The sequence below is a fragment of the Esox lucius genome, chromosome 7, assembly GCF_011004845.1.
Source record: "Esox lucius isolate fEsoLuc1 chromosome 7, fEsoLuc1.pri, whole genome shotgun sequence".
Lineage (NCBI taxonomy): Eukaryota > Metazoa > Chordata > Actinopteri > Esociformes > Esocidae > Esox > Esox lucius.
In genome coordinates, this window is record NC_047575.1 from 22,565,692 (window position 1) to 22,588,352 (window position 22,661).

The window sequence follows — 22,661 nt, forward strand, 5'->3', positions numbered from 1 at the left end:
CCCATCACTAACCATACCCTCCCTCCCACTGCTTAGTACTGCCTCTCATGGACCTTGTGGCACTACTCCCTTGTACAACTATGTACGTGTCTACCTCGAGAACCTCATTGCAGCTATCCCTGCATTTTCAGTTGCACATATTCCCATACGCTTCCAACTTGCTTGACTGCACAGTCAGAATTGCTATTTGTACTTGCATTTGCCTCAACGCACAACTATTCATTTCCCACTTGTACATACATATACTTAAAACTTTAAATTTTCAGCCCTCCCCTATTTGCCTTCATTGCTCATTTAGAATTGTAATTTGTACTGTATTTGCCTTCACTGCACATCTATACACTTCATTTGTAACATACACTATACTTAATACGTGTACATTTCCTGTACTCTATTTGCACTTCTGGTTAGATGCTAACTGCATTTCGTTGTACTTTACTCATACTGTTCAACGACAAAAAAGTTTAATCTAATCTAAAATCCGAGAAAGCTGTACCACAGTATAGTTGAATTTGTAGCTGATTAGCTAGAATGCGCTCTAGAATACACGGTGTTATACAATAAGCCAACAATTCAATATTATAAACCCGGTGGATTGTATCCTGAATATTGATTGGCTGATGGCCAATGTTATGAGACCGTATACCACAGGTATAACATTTATTTTCCCCGCTGTTATTACTTTGGAAACCGGTTCATAATAGCATTGAGGCATCTCAGTTGTTTGTGGTACATATCCGATACCATAGTGACATTCACTCTGCGATACCTTAATTGTATATTTTCGGCCAGATTTGAATGTAAAAAATATGTCGTTCTGCAATATTAAATTTGATAATTGCTGTTTTAATTCATCAGCCTAGTTAACCAAATATATTGTTTTGTTGTTGGATGTAACTGACATTTTTTGTCATTTTAATTAGTCATTTTCAATTAGCGAATATTCCATCTTCTTTCAACATTACTTCATCAGATAACAAACCTTATACAGCAAAATATACACGTCTGTAAATATGGTATTATGGAGAAAAATTAATACCAACAAACCCCAAAGCGGATGTGTTTTCGCTGGCCGGTGGGTTTACAATCTGACTATAACAGATAACAGAAGTCCTCATTACGTCATTCTACAGCTAGATCCGTGATGTACGTGAAGTTAAAAAGACAGTATTAATCGATATCAGAAACGCGATCCAGTACCATCTGCGTGTATGTTTTCCTCCATGCCTGCATTTCCCATGGCGCCCGCTATCGCGGTTATTAACTGGGGGACATCTTAACTGTTATTTTATTTCACTTGGATGTAACTACTGTAGCTAGCTAGGTGTTTTAGCCTTGTTTTGAATTTGTTTTTGTTGCACTCTCAACCGGCCATGACCGTGGAGCAGAATGTCCTCCAACAGCATTCTCAGAAGGTAGGTCTAGTCAACGTTACATCGCTGTGGCAATGTTTTCGTTCTCCGCCTACTTGCTAAATAGCCAGCTAACGTTAGCTAGCAATACTGGCAGGGAAAGTCTGGTCTTTAGATCTTTTCACAGTCGTGTTCACGGGCTCATAGAGTACTATTATTTACCAGCATGCATTGGATGGTTTTAAATAATACATTTGTCACATAAAGAACAAGATCACGGATTGTTATTTGCCTAGTTAGATAACTAACATTACAGGACCAGCAAGTAAGCTAGCGTGCCGATGTTATAACTAGCCCAGCCCAGCTAACGTAGCTAGCTAAGTTTACCAACAGTGACACGCCTATTGGTGGGGACATCTAAAATGTCTTCAGTTTATAACAACATAACCACCCATAACAAGGCCGTTATAGAGTGGCTAAATCAAAACTGTTTCGCAAAGAATTTTAGGTGACTCATATTCTGACAGATTCAGGCCATTGATTTGATCTCTTGCCAGATGCTAGCGAGCTGCCGATACATCTACAGTAGTATAACTAACTCGTTGTAAATTGTTAACTACCTAGCTAGCTTACCAGTTAGCTAGGACGATACCGTTAGAAGCTGCCAGTTGCACTTAATTTACGGTTGATGGGTTAGAAGATGGCAAGACACCGTTGCTTTCACCATACAAATCAGCCCCACTTGACCCAACACATGATCTGGCTGTGTGCCTGAGCTGGTTGGCTAACGTTACTGTACTCAAATTACTGTTGTGATATGGTTGTTTACATGTAGTGACTGCCAGACCGGAGGGTTGTTTCTAGATTCTAGTTATTACTACAGTAAAAACTAATAACCTATTTCTACAATTTCTTAAAATGCTATGGAACTTATGCCTAACATGCGTATCGTTCAATTGAGACCAAACAACATACCATTTTTAATGCTTTAATTGTTTATTTTGACCTTGTGATTTATAAATTATGAGATCAAGCAGGAGTGACAATAAATGTAGGGAACTCAAACCATTCATTATTTCTGATAGACCATCAAAATAAAATAAATGTAACATGTTTAAGACTTCACCAGCAGTTTATTTTACCTAATTCAATGGCATTCTATTTTGGGCTTCCAAGTGGTGCAGTGTTTTAAGTCTCCAGAGCGCAGTTGTGCAAACTTGGTTTTGGTCCTGATCGCGGCATACTGACTGTCCGCGAGTTTTGAAAAGGTTATGGAAATCTCAGTACCTTAAAGGTTACGGGCGGATTACGAAAACACGTTTCACAATGGCCCCCACTTTTGGGGTACAGATGCTAAAATCCCTCAATCTGCCATTGGCACCTATTCAAATTAGGCTAGCTGCCAAATTGCCTTGTTAAATCTTGCTCATTCCCATTAGTAGGGAATGTTGAAATGTCTGATAGAGCTTACATTGATGATATCATTATCAACATATTACACACCTCTTAAAATATTTTGTGTTTTCAAGTGTTATAAAATGCTTTATAGTCAGATTGTATTCATCGTATTGTTTTTTTACTTTTATTATAAATGCACTTGTGAGGTATAGATATCAAGTTGTTTGAGACAACCTTGGAATACATTTTTTTTTTAAAGCACAGCTATGGGAGGAAGGATCTTATGCCCTTTATGCATTTCAAGAGCATTAATCACTGACAGTATTGCAAATAGGATAATAAAGTTTAACACTTTTATTATTCAAAAACAAGAACTTTGCTAAATTGAACTCCTATTAGGTCCATAGATTAATTAGATGTGTTCATTGTGTATGATATGGCAAAAGAAAGCATAGGCCATCGGGAATGTAGCCCTGCTGTCCATTCACTGCACAGCACCTCCCTGTTTGCTGTAGTTTACATGTTAACACCCCTACCTATGATAATTGCCATGGGATCTTTTGTGACCACAGAGCATAAGGAGGACAACTTAAACATCCCATCCAAAACACAGAACTTTACACAGGGCCCCTTCACTGTCCTTGGGCATTACGATTGGATGTTTTGAAGGAAGAGTGCTCCCTACTGGCCCTCTAACACAACATCCAGCCACCTCATAAATTAAGAAAAAACAGTCTACATTTCTAAAGCAAGAATCAAACACTAGGTTCCTTTAATATTTAAAGTCATTAGTTGAGATTCCATTTGTAAGGGATGAGTTTTTACTTTGGGTCCTGGCCACTCTCACCTGTGTGTTTGGGAAAGCATATTTGACGGCAACATATTCCCTTCAACATCGCATGTGATGAAAACGTTGGCTGGTGGAATAAAAATTCTTACCCTGCTAATGAAACAACAACCATTTAGGTATGATAACAAGACAGAATATTAACAGTAAGTGTGATTTTCATATTACCGTTATGCTAATTTACGATGAACACCTAATAACAATAACAATGAGGTTATTTTGAATTCTATTCTGGGGAGGAGTGTTTTTATTTGGCTGAGTCAGGGTGAACTTGGCCTCGCAGTGATCTCTGGGTTTGATTCACTGTCCTTAGAGCACTGCCAAGCCTGAATGGGAGGCTGGCCAGGGAGTGAGACTGAGGGCTAGGTTGGGGCATTCATTTATTTTTCGTTACTCTAACATATGGAGTGTATTTTCTCTCTAATTGCCCTGGGAAACACGGTGGCCCAGACAGGTCCAGGGTGAATACTTCTCACTTTCAAACCTCTGAAATATTTGGAGGTGTGGAGCAGTAGAATGTAGCTATCGTATAATGGCGTCTTTGCATCGCACAGTTTACTAACTGTATTAGCCTATATGGCTGCTAGCGTAGGATCTGGAATAGGGGGCTGAGCCTCAGGTCCTGAAAGTAGCTAAGTGCCTAAAGTGTCTGAGTGCACTTGGCCAAGATATGTAATGCATTGGCTTATTGTTTATTGGACACGGCCATTGTGTGGTGGTAAGCTCTTGATCACCAGTTGGGCCTGTGTCACATCTGTCTGATGATGAGAGCAGTGGTCATTTGTTTAGAAAAGACCTGCATGGATTTGGTATGTTCAAACATGGTTTAGTATGAAAACGTGTCAGCAGTGCTTCTCTAGTGGGTGTCTCCAATCACACTTGTAGGCAACATCATTGCAACGTTTCAGGAAATACGTAATTGGCCTAGCTGTTATGTTGTGCCAAACTGAGCATTTGTCAACTATGAAATCAAAGCTACTTTATTGATTTAAAGTAGATTTATGGGGGCCAACAGTAAAAAGGCCAGTCAAATTCAGGTGGTTGTAGTAATGACAGTTCCAACTATTTAAGATATTGGCTCCAATCTAGATCTCCTCTTTAGATTTTGTGAAAATCAACTTAGCAAAGCTATTTCTTACTACTCCCATTATCTTGTGAAACTCAAATCCAGGTCTGGTCTGTCAAGTCTGCTTTTCAAGCATCTTGTGATTTCTCTCCCTCGGTCCCTCTCGCTCTTTCTCTGTTGCCCTTCTGTTTCTTCTTTCTCTTTGTTTCTGGTGACCTTTGTGTGTCTCCTGACAGCACCAGCAGACTCTCCTGAACCAGCTGAGAGAGGTCACGGGCACCACTGATGTCCAACTGCTCCAGCAGGCCCTGCAGGTAACACAACTCACACTGACGGACGGTGCCGTGACCTCAGAATGACAGCGACGCTGTTGTTAATTTCCTTCGATCTGCAACAGGAGCTCATATGTTTCATTGATCTCCCAGAAAACGCGTGGTCCCACCCCAGTCCACATCATGAGCGGTTTCTGTCAGTCTAGCTCTAACTCTGTTTTCCCTGCAGGTCAGTAATGGAGACCTGGTGGAGGCGGTGGCCTTTCTGACTGAGAAAAATGCCAAGGTGCCTCAGCAAGATGAGGCCACCTACTACCAGACCACCCAAGTGGGCAACGACAGATACATTAGTGTGGGCAGCCAAGCAGACACCAGTGAGTACTCATCTCACCCAGCACTGCCCGGGGCTGGTCCTAGCCAGGGAGATCCCAGTGAGTATCTGCCTTTTCCTTTTCTCAGGTGTAGGCATAAGAAAAAATTTATCTGTAGTTTCGAAAACACAGTACCCTCAGATTATCAGGACAGTAAAATATTAAATTTTTTATACATTGTACCCCATTTCAGGGCTCCCGAAGTGATTGGACAGTTGGCTTGACATTTTCCATTTGGAGCCTTTTATTGATGTCCTTCATATGACAAACAATGAAAGAAAAGGAAGCCATTATGAGACAAAAACATTGTAGTTTAATTAATAAGCTACATAACCCTAAACATATCAGCCGGTAATATCACACTTCAAGAATTGATGTATATTATCACTAATACTTTTGGTATAGTACCAGTCAAGTGTTTGGACACACCCATTCAGGTGAATGTTTGACTGGTAACATGTACTTAATGTCCAGTCATGTATTATAAGTATACTGTAGTATGAAATAAGTGTTCCTGTTTTAAGACACTGTATTTGTTACTATTTAAATAGTTCCCACATACTATTTTATTTTAATGTAGTGAACTATCATACAACTTGTAGAAGTATGTATTTTTGGTCTGGCCAGGATGATAAAGTCAGATGGATCAGGAACACTCCGGAGGCACTGTAGGTGTGGATGTGTCAGCTATTACCCTACCATCAGCAGAAGGCTGCTCCAGCAAAACTAAAGAGGCTACACTTGAAAGTCCAAAACACTAGTTAACCTCCATTAGAAGATGGTCAAGTTACAGTTTGCTAAAATGTATTTTGCACAGATGAGACCGATGAAGTTATACCAGAGTGTGGAGAAAAAAGGAACTGACCATCATCCACAGCATACCGTCTCATCTGCAATACGGTAGCGGGTGTGTTGTGACTACCACTGAAACAAGTTAATTTCAGTGTACAGAAACATCTTGTCTTACGACGTACGTTCTCAACACATTGGACAAATCAATGACCCCAAACACACTGTCATAGCAACTAGGGAGTTTTTCAGGACCAAAAATGGAAGAGTGTCTGACTGGCCAAGTCAATCTCAGCATTTAAATCTACCTGAGCATGCCTTTCATTTGCTAAAGTTCAGACGTAAGGCACAAATGCCTCAAGACAAACAGCTGAATGTGGCTGCAGTACAGGTATTACAAAAGTATATACCCAGCATCTGGTGGGGCCAGTTGGTCTTAGTTTTCAGGCAGTTATTGTTTACAAAGGATAAGTGCTTAATTGTGACATTATGAGTTTGTGCTTTTGGAGCCCTGAAACAGGTATCATAGTAGAAATTATGTATAAAAATAAAGTTTCAAAATGGTGACACAATATCTACAAAAATATACTAAAATTTAAGCTGAGAATATATGCTTTAACCTTATAGTAATTGTTTGATTTCACATCCAAATATTTGGATTTAGAACCAAAACGAAAAAGTAAAACCACTGTCCCAATGATTATGGAGGGTACTTGTGTGTGAGCAGTTCATTTTGTATGAACATATTTCGCTTAATGTGCATCTGAGTGAAATGTTTCATGGCAAAAAAAAAATGCATATAATTTCTGGGAAATGTTCTTAGACTAATGAGAAGTCCTGCTTTTGCTGTAGATGCATATGCTTCTATTAAGGAACATTATAATAGGTCATTCAGATACACCGCTAAGCCTTTAATTCAGTAATGACCTAATTAATGAACCTTGAATAGTATCAAATAAGGACAACTACAATTTAGCTAACCCAGCCTACAGTGTCTGGTAGGAGGTGGATGCCATGTTGCTATATTAACTACTCTGACAATGACTCATCTTTGTCTTTTTATTGGTTTTGTCATATTATAGTCTAATGTCCCTTAATGTAGGCTTTCTTTTTCTCTTTGTGCATTTTCCCTGTGTGTCTTTTTAAAGTAACTGAGTTGTGAAAATAAGATTCATAAGACGTCATTATGTTAATAAATTCCTCAAACATTTATCCTTTTGATGTATTTGTGGCAAAAGCAAATGGGGGGTATCCCTCCACCTTACTTCCTAACCAGTCCATTAAAACAGTGCCATGTGGGATGGCTAGGCTGGGCGAGCTAGCTGCTCAATGACCTACTTATTAGCATTACCAATGGCCAAGATATGCCACCATCATTATGTTGGACTATGTCCACACCATTCCATAGAAAAGCTCGGAGAACTAAGTAGTTACCTTAAGCAGTGATTAAAAAAACATTGTCTGCCATTTCCTGTGACACTTATGTGAGAGGGACTATCTGTGAGGACAGAATCTTGTGATGTATGCACTTTTGTAGAGAATGGGGACTTGGGGTTAATTATTTAGGTTTTAAAGTATTATATGTCTCTCAGATGTGATTGACCTGACAGGCGATGACAAGGATGACCTCCAGAGGGCCATCGCTCTCAGCCTGGAGGAGTCTAGCCGGGCCTTCAGAGAGACTGGTATAACCGACGAGGAGCAGGCTATTAGCAGGTAGAGTGGGCTCAACACCACCACTATCCTTGCCTTTTGCTGAGCTGAAGGAGGAGAGTTTGAGTTGTTTTTATATTGTTGAAATGTCAACAGTATGCACACTTAAATCAGATTGAGCAAGGCACTACAGGTTTTTCTGTTCGTTTTGTTTGATTTCCTAAATGTCAATATTGTTTTGTTGGATGTGTAATGAAGATCTGCTGATTTAAGTGGGGGTGGGGGTACTTGTTGTGTTGCACTCTTTGCAGAGTTCTTGAGGCCAGCATAGCGGAAAATAAGGCAAGCCTGAAGCGAACACACACAGAGGTCTGGAGTGACTCGCCCAATCCCCACGACAGGAAGAGGATGGAGAACTGCCCTGTGGGGCTGAAGAACGTGGGCAACACCTGCTGGTTCAGCGCTGTCATCCAGGTGGCTATTATGTTCATGTGACGCAGAGCATCCTCTGTCTGGTTCATTCAGTACAGGAGTTTACTACTGAATAACGAGTCCAACCTTTGGAATTGATCAAATACGAGCGAGGATTCATATCCTTGAGTTCTTTCTAGAAAGATTTCTGCCCTGTCCATCGCTATGGATTACGTTGTAAAGACCCTTGACGGAGGGAAAAATGTGCAGAAATGCTAGACGTAGTGTCTCCAGCATCCCATGATCCCTGCCTTATCCCTGTGCCTAATGGGACTTCTTAAGCCGACGGTACAGTCTCATGTTTTAGCTCTCTGTTCCCAGAATCTGAGAGTTGGTAAAAGCAGGTGATACAGTGACCACTCCAATAACTAAATGTTCTCCTTCTAGATTTGTGTAAAATCCTTTATATAAAGGAATGAATGGACATTTAGTTTGTAACATTCTTCTATAATCAGTACCCATGCACCTTTGCAAATGTTAGCAGCTGAAGGGTGATGATGATGATGATGATGATGATGATTGTATAACTTCTGATAACTACATTTTAAATTACACAATCGCTTTTAATTTTACACAAATGTTATTCTGGTTGAAAGTTGAAAAAGGGTTTACATATGCCTGCTTGTTTCTAGTCTCTGTTCAACCTGCTGGAGTTCCAGAGGCTGGTGCTACACTACTCACCTCCTGCCAGAGTTCAAGACTTGCCTCGTAATCAGAAGGTGAGCTACCACCATCGTACACCTACCCAACCACCAGGGGTGAAAATTTGGATGGGTCAGCTTTGGAGGGGATAATTACAAGAGATTTTCTCAAGATAATTCCTGAGGGGGACACCAAAAGTAGGGCTGTACTACTGTTTTAGTTTGCACCACTGGTTTGCTCGCTATTGTAGCTTTGCAAATTCAGCTATTGTGTGTGAACTCTACCAACCTAAAACAAATGGACTGGATTAACCTCATGTAAGCTATCTGCTTTGAGTGCCTTTCAGACGAAGACACGAACAAAGTCACCTTGCCAGCTAAGAAGCACCATATACACTCACCTAAAGGATTATTAGGAACACCATACTAATACTGTGTTTGACCCCCTTTCGCCTTCAGAACTGCCTTAATTCTACGTGGCATTGATTCAACAAGGTGCTGAAAGCATTCTTTAGAAATGTTGGCCCATATTGATAGGTTAGCATCTTGCAGTTGATGGAGATTTGTGGGTTGCACATCCAGGACACGAAGCTCCCGTTCCAACACATCCCAAAGATGCTCTATTGGGTTGAGATCTGGTGACTGTGGGGGCCATTTCAGTACAGTGAACTCATTGTCATGTTCAAGAAACCAATTTGAAATGATTTGAGCTTTGTGACATGGTGCATTATCCTGCTGGAAGTAGCCATGGGATGGACATGGTCAGAAACAATGCTCAGGTAGGCCGTGGCATTTAAAAGATGCCCAATTGGCACTAAGAGGCCCAAAGTGTGGCAAGAAAACATCCCCCACACCATTACACCACCACCACCAGCCTTCACAGTGGTAACAAGGCATGAGGGATCCATGTTCTCATTCTGTTTACGCCAAATTCTGACTCTCAACAGAAATCGAGACTCATCAGACCAGGCAACATTCTTCCAGTCTTCAACTGTCCAATTTTGGTGAGCTCGTGCAAATTGTAGCCTCTTTTTCCTATTTGTGGAGATTAGTGGTACCCGGTGGGATCTTCTGCTGTTGTAGCCCATCCGCCTCAAGGTTGTGCGTGTTGTGGCTTCACAAATGCTTTGCTGCATACCTCGGTTGTAACGAGTGGTTATTTCAGTCAAAGTTGCTCTTCTATCAGCTTCAATCAGTCGGCCCATTCTCCTCTGACCTCTAGCATCAACAAGGCATTTTTGCCCACAGGACTGCCGCATACTGGATGTTTTTCCCTTTTCACACCATTCATTGTAAACCCTAGAAATGTTTGTGCGTGAAAATCCCAGTAACTGAGCAGATTGTGAAATACTCAGACCGGCCCGTCTGGCACCAACAACCATTTCACTCTCAAAATTGCTTAAATCACCTTTCTTTCCCATTCTTACATTGAGTTTGGAGTTCAGGAGATTGTCTTGACCAAGACCACACCCCTAAATGCAACTGCCATGTGATTGGTTGATTAGATGATTGCATGAGAAATTGAACAGGTGTTCCTAATAATCCTTTAGGTGAGTGTACATTGCATTGCAAGCTTCTCTCATTGACTTGAATTCAAACAGCTGCAAACATTGGTTATTGTTACTGTAGCTAGCTAGCAAATGTCAGCTAACAAAGTGTGTAATTCAATGCAGTAAAAATGAAGACTGATGATGGTTATAAATGTCTTATTGTATTGAAATGTCTAAAGAAATGTCTAACAAATCCGTTGTTTGGACTACTTACTGAATGTCAGCCACCAACATCAGATTCCCACACACCTGCTTGATGTGCCACTGTTGAGGGCTGTGGAGCAGTGGATCAAACCATTGTGAGGCAAAGGGCAGGATTTCACAATCTTTTGAAACATAAAAACCTGCTATTGAGTGTCTATAATCAGCACAAGTGCTTTCATTGCCTGTTATTAATATTATTAAATAGTTATGTTTACAGTCATATATTGGAGGGGACAAATCAAGATTTCCACCTATGCCAACCACACAAGAAATAGTAAAATCTCAGCAGGGAGTCCCGAATTCCACTGACCTATACGCTACTTGGCACTGAAACTCCAGTAACATATGGAACACAAGCCCTTGATGGAGTTGGTTTTCCCATTTAAACATCTGTATACGTTCAGTCTTCAGAATAGTTTTTTTCCTCTCAGGTTTTAATGAAGACCCTGTTGTGTGTGAATTGCATAAACATAACAATGGACCGGTTAAATGCAGTGTTTTTCAAGACATGAGATTATCCAGACAAACATCCAAAAATAATTTGTATAACCCCACCGTTTCAGGTGGAAACTAGTGCCATTACCATTTCTGAAAGCACAAGGTCTGGAAAATGTTGGCAGTGTGTTTCACAGACTATGGCTTTGGAATTCAGTTAGATACAGCCACATATTTTTCTCTAAGTTGTCATATCATTAAAAGACTGTCAGGACCGAAATGTTTGATCTGTAAATTGATAGTTTGCCCTCTGACACCACAAGCTTCAAAATCAATTTGATAGTGATCTAATTCTGTTTCTGTAACAATGGCATACAGGCATATATTCGGTTACAAGCAGGCCAGGTGTAATCAAGCAGGGGTCTAAAAGAACATTTTGAATTTAAATTTTCTTGGTTATTCTGTCATATAGGGTAACACTTGTTTAGCCATATATTTAGTCATCTTAAAATCTTTCTAACCTTGGTAGAGATGAGCATATAAATTAAACAAAACAGCTAATAAACTATATTGTCAAACATGTAGAATATACATACAATGATGTTTAGCATGAACAGTACTATCCCTTGGAACACAGTATAATAGTCCATTATCCCGAAATGAAGAGAATATCGCATAACTGAAAATGTCTAGAAAAGAACATGTTCTCTAAACCTGAGACCACCAAGAAGCCTATGGCAATTCTAACGGACTTACAGCTTAACACCAAACATAATCTATAGAGCAACGTCCCCTACATGGAGGCATGGTGGTGGCAGCATTTTTCTATGGAGAAGTAGTGGTCTCCAGATATGCAAATGTGTTAGAGAATGTGGATAGACTGAAGGCTGTAATTGCAGCCATTAGGTGTAATGAAAATGAGCCAGAATGTGGAGGGAATAATACCAAAACTACATTTTCAGGGGATTTTGTCATAGTTTCATAGGAACCAGACACGTGATGGTTTAAATCTGTACCAAATCACAGAACGCAAAAATGTGACATGGGATCGATCCCTACTAATAAATAGCATTAAGAGTTGACCCTGATTGTACAATAATGTACATTTTCATAACGGAGACGCACCACAGATTTAATTTGTAACTTAAAAATTATTCATTCATTTCTAGCAGTTGGTGCTGTCAGACAATCAGTGTCCAGCTTTATTTAGAGCCCTGAGGTTCTCCCTCTCTTACATCTCACTCCAGCTCGTGGATTTATTGGGTCAACTCAGCGTCAAATCACTACGCTCCAATAGAGAAACACATTCCTTGCATGAAGCGGAATAATACCTGTGTTTCTTGTTTTGATGGGCACACCACCATCTTAAACCCTGAATGTGAAATTATAATAGGTTTTAGTGTTACTTCTTAATTTTGTCTATGTGTTCTGAAACATGGCTGTGATTAAAACACTGTAATATGAAATATGTAATATGAAAACTCTTTATTCCCTTACTCTAAAAGCTGAGTTGTCATACTAACTAGTACCCTGTTTGTTTGGTTCCTTCGTTATTGTTCCATAGGAGCACAGGAATCTTCCCTTTATGCAGGAGCTGAGGAACCTGTTCTCCCTCATGGTGGGTTCTAAGAGGAAGTATGTGGACCCATCTCGCGCTGTGGAGATTCTCAAAGACGCCTTCAAGTCCAGCGAATCTCAGCAGGTCAGCATGCAAGCAATCTGTGCAAAACCTGCTGTCATGAATCAATCACATACAATTTCAAATAGAATCTATACAATTTATTTCAAAAGCCTCATTTACAAAGTCACAGAATGCATTTAAGTAGTCTGGCAGAATGTTATTTTTTTTTTCACTTGTTGGGCTCATAATAGCTCATAATACAAAAACAACATACGTCTTTGTGTGTTTGTTTTTACCTTGTTTTATCAGGTAAGTTTACTGAGAACACACTCATTTTCGGCAGTGACCGGGGAACAGTTATAGTTAAATTAACAGACTAAAAAATGTGATCTTTCTTCTCACCAGCTCTGGGAATTGATCTAACAATCTTTCGATTACTGGTCAGATACTCTAAACACTAGAATACCTGCTGCCCCCAATTAATCACTTGAGCAGTACCTCAGATCTACTAAAATTGGTCGGCAATGTAAAGTAGCTTTTGGAAAGTATTTATACCCCTTCACCTTCTCCACATTTTGTGTTATACACTTAGTTTAGAAGCAATAGCATTTGTTTCCCATCAATCTACATTCATTACCCCATAATGACAAATCAAAATATGTGCCAATTTATTGAAAAGGGGAAATGTTAATATCGCATGTGCATAAGATTTTAGACCCTTTGCCATGACACTCTAATTCTGGTCAGATGCATACGGGGTCCTTTGAGTGTACTTGTTGTCTCAAGAACTGGATTGATGGAGGCCACCTGTGGCAAATTAAATTGGACATGATTTAGAAATCTAAAATAGATTTAATATTAACAGATAAAGACAGGTTTGATGTATTCTGGGAAATACTATGTTTTACGATTTCTTTGTCAACCCAGTTAGCTTGTTTGGAGTGATATTTTGCTATATCATAAAATCTCTGCTGCGTACCGGTAGGCCATATGATTCAGGTCATTTTGGACTAGAGAAGTGACATCCCATCTCGAAATTCTATAATCTTAACATGAACGTACTTGGGCTGCTGTTTGTTTAGAATTTGTAAGCCTTGTTACAAAGGCTTGTAAATTGTATACATAGGTATTGGATTTGTGCCATGTATTCGCTTACTCCTAATAGAAAGTGTTAAACCTATTTTTGTTTTGGGTCTGCTTTTGTCACCAATTAGATTGATTGTAACCAAACGGCTACTCATTCGATTGTAACCTATGTAACAGTAATTAAATATCAGGTATATTAGAGTTCCAGCCTGAACCTGACACGGCCTGACGGGTCCTTAAATTCTGAGAACTGAGTCAGGAAGGATGAGGCTTGCAACACAGTGATTTAAAAAATAAATGAATACAACAATAAATAATAATACAAACCAGCGCTCTCTCTGTTTGCTTCATGGGGGCATGCATTTCCCAGCAATATCACTGCGGGTTGAAGGTGATGTTATTTAGTCACAGAAACTTTTTTTTCCCGTGTTTCTGTGCTCTTTTTCATGTGACCCTTGCATGCGACCAGAGGCATTTTTTAATAATAATAATATAAAATGTTTTCATCTTCAGTCATTTCCGATGTTTCAGTGTACTTTTAAAACATCAGCAAAGATCAATGCAAAATGATGTATTAAATGAAAATTATGCATAATGTGAAGAGGGCCTGTTTTAAAATATCCACTGATACAGTGGTCAAAATAACTTCAGTCACAAATTCAAATTGTGGAAACTTCAAGCAATCAGGAAAAGACAAACATCTCTGGCTTGGTGGCTTGCCCAGGTTTCCACTAGATAACAGAAACTAAGATATACAAACACAGACTCGGCCAAAAAGCTTTAACTATTTATCTGAATCTGCAAGGACAGCAAGGCCTAGTGAAACCGCAAAAGCCCTGTGCCTCTGACACTATAAACCTCTCTTATCCATAATGTGATTTCCTGGACCATGACACTCTCTGAACTCCTAGAGGAATTGATAGAGGGGGATTACCACTTGTATGTTAATATAGTCTAATGTAATAGTGAAAATGTTTGTGTCAATGCCCCAAATCCTAATAACAGTGAGCTACTATATCCCGGGAAGATCGTGCACGGTTATAGTCTGATCACTGTGCTCCACAGGTCGTAGTTTACCCATGTGGCCTGTGTCTAGCACTGAGCTCAGAGCTAACAACCAACACCTGAAAGGGACCGCCTGGGCCTGTTGAATACTTTTGAAGCCTAACAATTCCATTCTCGACTAGTGTGCGTACATTTCTCGTAACCATTACCAAGTCCTTCACTTACCTTCTTTTCCATGTTTTAAAATTGTTCAGTTCTCTGGGAAAGGAACAGTTAAACTAGGGATTTATTCTATAGTGATCTTAAGTCTGTGCTAATTGCGGCTCATCGTTGCCATAAAAGTAATTTCTTCATGTTGCCTATGAGGCATATATCTAGTTGGTCTGTCTCTGTGTAGATAGTGTTGTAATTGGTATGTTGGTCTGTGTTGCCTGAACAGCAGGATGTGAGTGAGTTCACACACAAGCTGCTGGATTGGCTGGAGGATGCCTTCCAGATGAAGGCAGAAGAGGACAGGTACGAAAAACGACTTGCTAACACCTTTTTAAGCTATTAATCTGGACAGGAAGTGTGTTTGCTTGTAAAACTAATATATAACAATACAGTAAACAAACATTAATACAATTAAAGCAAATATTAACACAATAAAAAGCAGATGTCTGTGTTGTCCAAAAGGTCGTTGATATATTGTCAGATGCCAAGAGGAAATGTCATAAAGAAATGTGAAAATTCAGAGGACGACCCATAAATCTGTATGCATCTGATGAACGTTATGTAAAGGTCACCTCTTGAGGGACATAAGGAATTCTTCTCACATTCTGAGTGTGTACTGTTGTGCCCAGAGACTACGCCAGCTTTTTTTCTACTTTATCAAGCTGTTCAATAACACTGACGAGCACTTTTTGTAAAAGATTAGAAGATCGGTAGTCGGTCTCTCCTAATCCTTAGACATTGAATATTATAAGGCCTTGTGTTGATGTTAGTTCTGTGTGTAGTTGAAGACATGGGGTCCTGAGGGGTATTCCAGAGAAATGGCTCAACAAATTCAGGGTTCACTGAACATGTATGTCTACTCTTAACCAGATGAGGGTGTTGCAATTCTTTTTTGGTTCCAGAATGGCTGATTTAAATCATTAGTGAAGCACATTGGTTGATTCGACAACGTGCAACTCCACGCAACATTTAATAGGTTCTCATGACAATGACAGAAAACAATGTCCATCACATGCAGAGGTGTATTAAGTACAAAGTAAATAGGGGTCGGCTGGGTTTGGCTGTGTTCATCACTTTAGGGAAGTTTGTAAGATAAAGGGAGTTCATAATCAACCATGGGGTAATACAATATACATGAAGAGTGAAAAATTACAAACTTTTAACTGGTAATTTAAGTCTTAATTAGGAACTTCCTAAAATTGGTGAACGCAACCAAGTACTTTTACTTTGTACTTTTATATATTTGATCACAAGAAGTGTGCACACTGTTGTTTAAGTTATTTCTGCCTACAACAATTATGTAGATGTTTGCTCCAAAATATTCGTATGAAGTTCTTATATTTAGTTTTTATCAACTGCCAGGATTGTTTTACTCCCTTGGAGTTACACTTCATTAATTTAATGAAACCCTTTTCCTATATTGACTATGTGATGGGGCTATCATTGCAATTGTTACATACTGCAGGCTACTATATTTTAGGTTATAGGCATCTGGATTTTTAAGCAGCTGTGCTCTTCAGTTATTACTTGGGAGAAATCACAGGCAATGCACCTAGTTGTGCTGGGTTTCTTTGGAAATGTACATGTTGAAAAATGAACCTTTGTGAAAAATGAACCCTTGTGAATGGTCTAAAGGATCTATTCGTGGTCCACTAATGTGTTCTGTTTATAAAGCATGGTGCACAATGCAGGCTCTGAGGTCAAATTGATTTTCTGCAGAGGGATAGGCCATGGGGACGGGATAGAATCTGATCCGTGTTTATTTACTTTCACAGGATGAATCCACTTAACCAAGTGGGTAACAGGTTTGGTTCAGAGTGTTATGTGCTATGGTTTCTGATCAGGCTACACTTTCTGCATTCTTGATGGGGCTGAATGTCCAGAGTTTGCTCAAGTTGTGGTTTGACAGAGTCCAGTTTTGTGGAATACCCCTCGGCCCTTTTTTGAGCCGACTGCCAATTTGCTAGGTCTTCTTCTGCTGTACCTGACTATAGCACCAGACACATACCAAGATGTAATGAGACCAGAATCTCAACCTAGTACAGTTGATCCTTGTGTAATAAACTCATAATATATATTTTTTTATAACAAACTCTCTTCTCTTTCTCAGTTTGCTTCATAGTCTTAGTGAATTCTGTCAGCATTTTTTGGAGGTTGTTTTATTCACATGACTTACAGGCAAAAACGGCCTATTCATTCCATTGTATGTGTGCACGCTGTGACTCACCCCAGTGAGTGTGTTTGTTTTGACTCTGAACTTTTTTCTTTTTGTCTCCCAGAGAGGGCGAGAAGCCAAAAAACCCGATGGTGGAGCTGTTCTATGGCCGCTTTCTGGCTGTTGGGGTTCTAGAAGGTAAGAGAAGGAGGCAAACATGTTAAAATGGCCCTCCCCTCAGGACCCACAGTCTTGTGGTGTGTTCCAAAGCCAGCACACCGACATCAACATGTCCACTAATTACGGGATCAAGCACTTGACTACTTCATTCAAGTGAACTCTTTTAGGGCTACAATGAAACAGATGTTTGCTCCTGCAGAGATCCATCAGTCCGTCCTGGAGGACATTGATATATTATACTGACTCAGTGCTGATGGACATAACATGGGCTAGCAAGGCTGTGCTGTGTTGACATTGGATGTGTTTGCCACTATTAGGTTCATGTAGTATTTGTTTTCTGGGTTTTATTTTGCTTACCTAGAGGAATGGAACCAATGGAAAGGTGCCTTGAGCAGTGAGCAGAAAAAGAAGACTAATCTTATTCAAACATGTGAAATGGGACTCTCCTGGCTCTCACTCAGACTTGACCAATTTTTTCCCCTGGCACACACACACATATATATATAAACACACACACACACACATCCCAGAACTTACCATTAGGTGTTTGTAATTAGCCACAACTGTGTTGGACATGTTGTTCATACGTCTGTGCTTCTGTTTCCTCTCCTCATAGGAAAGAAGTTTGAGAACACAGAGATGTTTGGACAGTACCCTCTTCAGGTGAATGGCTTTAAGGATCTGCATGAGTGCCTGGAGGCAGCCATGATTGAGGGGGAGATTGAGTCCCTGCACTCATCAGCAGAGAATTCTGCCAAGTCTGGACAGGAGGTCAGTGCTGCTGATCATTGAGACTGTAATGGATCTAATTTAACTGTAATGGTTTGTAATTTAACTGTAATCCCTATTAAGCCTACTTTAAACGGGAAAGGTGCAAAAATAACGTGGGAGGACTGACTTACTCTGACTGTTGTCCGTTGAGCTTTGACCTTTTCCTTGACCCTGCTAACCTGCCTGACCCCTGACTTGGATTAGCTTAGCCTGGGCCTACAGCCTAGCAGCTGTGACTAACTAATTACTTTTCCCCGTCATATCACAGCTGAACTATACCCGGTTAGGTGGGTGGGTTTTTGAACATGGGTGTTACTTAATTGCATAAATCATGTAAGGCAAGCAATTTTACTTGAACAGGCGTTAGTCATATGGTAATGCTTTCAAAACAAGCTACTCAAAACTACCACAAAGATAAGTTAATTTTCAACTCATTCCTCTGAGGACCCAATTAAAAATAATGTTGTTTATGGAAAACCAAATGACTTTATGGGCTCAGAAAAATGCAGCTATTTGTAATGCCAGCTTTGGATTTCCTTTCAGCACTGGTTTACCGAACTCCCTCCTGTCTTGACTTTTGAACTATCGAGATTTGAGTTCAACCAAGCCTTGGGGCGACCTGAGAAGATCCACAATAAGCTTGAGTTCCCCTCCATGTTATATATGGACAGGTAAATAGTCCACCTCCTGGATTACCAAAATAAAATTATATTCACTTTCCAAGTTTATACAAACTCCACTGGCATCAATTTGAATCTCACACCTACAAGACCTTTGTGCAAGCTTACAGAGCAAACCATACATTCCTATGATATACATATTACAATGTCCAACTTTGTGAAGGTTGCTTTTCTAGGAAAACATATTTATGTAGTCATTATGCAAGTCTGAAACAGGTTGTGGTTTTGGGAACCATCTCATAGGTGTCCAAGGAATTTATGAGATGATTATTTTGTCAGGTATATGGATAGGAACCGAGAAATCACCAGGATTAAACGGGAGGAGATAAGGAGACTGAAAGAGCACCTGACTCTACTCCAACAGCGTCTGGAGAGGTAAATACACTTGGCTGGTCTGCCACAAACACTTATGTTCACTTTCTTGGGCTGTTTTTTTCACATATCTGTATCCCATATATTTTCTGGTTTTACCACATTCCTCTGACCCCCACAGGTATTTGAGCTATGGCTCCGGCCCCAAGAGGTTTCCTCTGGCAGATGTCCTACAGTACGCCATGGAGTTTGCTTCTAGTAAGCCAGTATGTACCTCTCCTGTGGAGGACATTGACACATCAGCGCCTCCTGGTGGAACAATGGGGCAGCCACTGCCCACTTCAAGGCAAGTCATGAAACACAAGGCATGCATCACTTGACTCCTGACTCGGGACTTGATGTTGTTTTTTTTGACTCTCAAAGTACATTTGAATAGAATTGACAATGATGGGTGCTCCAAGGTACAGTTTATGACAACGGTCAGCAGGAAATTACAAAGCAAAACAAAACCACCCAAGTCTGTCTGACTGAGCTGTGGAACGAGTGGGATTCAGAAACAGTGTTGTATTTTTGACTTCTTTCCATTCACTGACATTACAGCACAGCTGAACAGGGGCCCTCCTCACTCCCTCCAGAGGGATCGGCCCCCATGACCCAGCAGAGGGTTCCAATCCATAAGCCCTTCACACAGTCCCGACTGCCCCCTGACCTGCCTATGCATCCAGCGCCGCGCCACATCACCGACGAGGAGCTCCGGGTGCTGGAGGGCTGCCTGCACCGCTGGAGGAGTGAGGTGGAGAACGACACCCGCGGTAAGTATGGCTCCAGACATTTCACCCCATCTCACCCCTGACCTTACACTGTATCTTACCACTCTGGTATTAATCGGCCTTGAGGGTTTAACTCGGTCCGTCCTGTGCTTTCAGGCACATATACATGAATTGTAATCACTGGTTGATTTTTGCTTCTCCAGATCTGCAGGGCAGTATATCCAGAATCCACAGAACCATTGAACTCATGTACTCTGACAAGTCCATGATGCAGGTAAAACATTTCCTGCCTAAATCTCACAATATACTTTCATACAAATCCCACACATTGACAGGGGTCGGCAACCTGCTTCACGTGAAGTGCCAAATCTGATGATCTGTTTACCAGTAATAGTTTTTTATGTATATTTTTCATCTAAATTATAATGTTTTTCTATGTCTGACTCGTTAATGGTTCATTTAAATAACTAAATGAAAATGATTGAAATGAATGTGAATGCACTTGCCTCTGCTTAATGGACAATTTGGATACAAGTGAGCCATTGGTGGCTAAGTAACTAAATAACACAGATACCAATGCAAGTCCCTTCTATATTGCCAACCAAGCAAAAATGCACAAAGCCAACTAATAACAGTATGGCTGGCACATGACACTTGGCGGTTAGTCTAATGTTCAGTCAAACCCCATCATTTCTTTACTCTGCCTGTCTGCAACAAAGTTCTGTCCACTATTCTGGGCTCTACGTTTCCCACTGACCCCTAGATACACACAACTGTATTTGTGTGGAGAAGCAGTAAATCCAATCTAACCTGATTTATGGTCAGCGGTTATGGGGGGGTGAGAGGGCTGGAAAGGTTGTTTTTGCTTCCATGGATAATGACAGACTAAGTTTGGTGGTTGAGGTAAAACAAGACACTTAGAAGCTCTTCTGCTTATTGATGGTGGTGAGTTAAGACATAAAAATACTATTTAGATTTCCCCAAATGTGCACTACATTTGTGTAAGGGGATGGGGGTTAATAGCAGGCATTGTGGATTGCATATACACTGATCAGCCATAACATTGTGACCACTGACAAGTGAATAACACTAATGATCTCGTTATCATGGCACCTGTCAGTAGGTGGGATATATTAAGCAGCAAGTGAACATCCTGTCCTCAAAGTTGTGTTAGAAGCAGTGAAATTGATCTGAGCGACTTTGATGATGGCTAGACGACTGGGTCAGAGCATGTCCAAAACTGCAGTCTTTGTGGGGTGTTCCCGGTCTGCAGTGGTCAGTACCTGTCAAAAGTGGTCCAAGGAAGGAAAAGTGGTGAACTGGTGACAGGGTCATGGGCAGCCAAGGCTCGTTGATGCACGTGGGGAGCAAGGCTTGCCCATGTGATCCGATCCAACAAATAAGGGGCTGCTTAGCCGCGGACCAGTCAGAGTGCCCATGCTGACCCATGTCCACTGCCGAAAGTGCCTACAATGGGCATGTGAGCATTAGAACTGGACCATGGAGCAGTGGAAGATGGTGGCCTGGTCTGATCACGTTTTCATTCACATCACTGACCCGGTGCGTGTGTGTCACTTACCTGGAGAACACATGGTACCAGGATGCATTATGGGAAAGAGGCAAGCCAGAGGAGGCAGTGTGATGCTTAGGGCAATGTTCTGCTGGGAAACCTTGGGTCCTGTCATTCATGAGGATGTCCATTTGACACATACCACCTACCTAAGCATTGTTGCAGACCATGTGCACCCTTTCATGGCAACGGTATTCCCTGATGGCATTGTCCTCTTTCAGCTGGATAATGCGCCCTGCCACAAAGCAAAAATGGGTTCAGGAATGGATTGAAGAACACAACAAGTTCAAGGTGTTCTCAATCCAGATCTCAATCCAATCGAGCATCTGTGGGATTTGCTGGACAAATATGTCCAATCCATGGTGGCTCCACCACACAACTTTCAGGACTTTAAGGATCTGCTGCAAACGTCTTGGAGCCAGATATCTCAGCACACCTTCAGAGGTCTAGTGGAGTCCATGCCTCGATGGGTCAGGGCTGTTTTGGCGGTAAAAGGGGTGACCTACACAATATTAGGCAGGTGGTCATAATGTTATATACACCAGTGTATGTTCACCCAACTAAGACTTTTTGTTCGTTTTATTGTGTTACAAAGTCTGATTTGTTTTGAAAAAATAACCTCCATTTTGCAAGAAAAGAGCAATGAAAAATGATTGGATTCAATTGGATACACTACATGTCAGGACCTGTTAGAAACTCCTTTGACAGCGTTTAAATCACTGAGTCTGCTTGGCTAAGTCTTTAAAAGCTTTGCAGCCTGAGATTGTGCAAAAAAATGTCATGCCTACCTGCCTACCTTCCAAATTTCTTTGTTCTTTTACAGTGTTAGTTTAGTGCCTTGTTGCATATATAGTTCATGTTTTGGGTTGTTATATTGTTGTATTCAGTACTTTTATTTGTTTTGCGTCAGAACAATGTGGTTGATCCACCCTAAGCTTTCATCCTTTGCACAGTTGAACTTTGTTAATGTTTTATAAAACCACAGCCTTTTGGTATAGCTCCATTCAGAGGGACAACTGTATCGTTATGTGTGCGGATGTATTTTCACATCTACATTCCTCTAGATCACAAAAAGCACAATTAAACCCATTTCACTCAGTTTGTAACACAGCGTGAAAAAGGTTGAAGCGGGTGGGGGCAGTACTCATGTTTCGAAACTAACAATTAAAGGGCAAACAATTGATACAAATGTGAATTTGGAGGTTAGCGCACATTTTGGAGAGAGACCTGCTTTGTGTCTCTTCGCCAC

General features: G+C 40.7%; 1 protein-coding gene across 8 annotated transcripts in view; it reads left to right on the forward strand.

Moving 5' to 3' along the window:
• Positions 1-1,157: 1,157 nt before the first annotated feature.
• Positions 1,158-22,661, forward strand: part of usp25 (ubiquitin specific peptidase 25) — a 31,148-nt gene continuing 9,644 nt past the window's right edge. For 2 of the 8 annotated variants that reach the window (XM_010870671.4, XM_010870673.4), the window contains exons 1-15: positions 1,161-1,415; positions 4,900-4,977; positions 5,165-5,366; positions 7,688-7,811; positions 8,060-8,222; positions 8,852-8,938; positions 12,614-12,751; positions 15,201-15,277; positions 17,254-17,327; positions 17,926-18,080; positions 18,624-18,751; positions 19,040-19,135; positions 19,254-19,418; positions 19,673-19,884; positions 20,046-20,116. In XM_010870671.4, coding sequence (XP_010868973.2) covers positions 1,374-1,415; positions 4,900-4,977; positions 5,165-5,366; positions 7,688-7,811; positions 8,060-8,222; positions 8,852-8,938; positions 12,614-12,751; positions 15,201-15,277; positions 17,254-17,327; positions 17,926-18,080; positions 18,624-18,751; positions 19,040-19,135; positions 19,254-19,418; positions 19,673-19,884; positions 20,046-20,116 — 1,812 coding nt within the window. In that variant the 5' untranslated portion in view covers positions 1,161-1,373. Of the gene's footprint in view, positions 1,416-4,899; positions 4,978-5,164; positions 5,367-7,687; positions 7,812-8,059; positions 8,223-8,851; positions 8,939-12,613; positions 12,752-15,200; positions 15,278-17,253; positions 17,328-17,925; positions 18,081-18,623; positions 18,752-19,039; positions 19,136-19,253; positions 19,419-19,672; positions 19,885-20,045; positions 20,117-22,661 lie in introns of all 8 variants that reach the window. The other 6 variants (XM_020048447.3, XM_020048445.3, XM_010870672.4 and 3 more) reach the window with 6 other exon arrangements.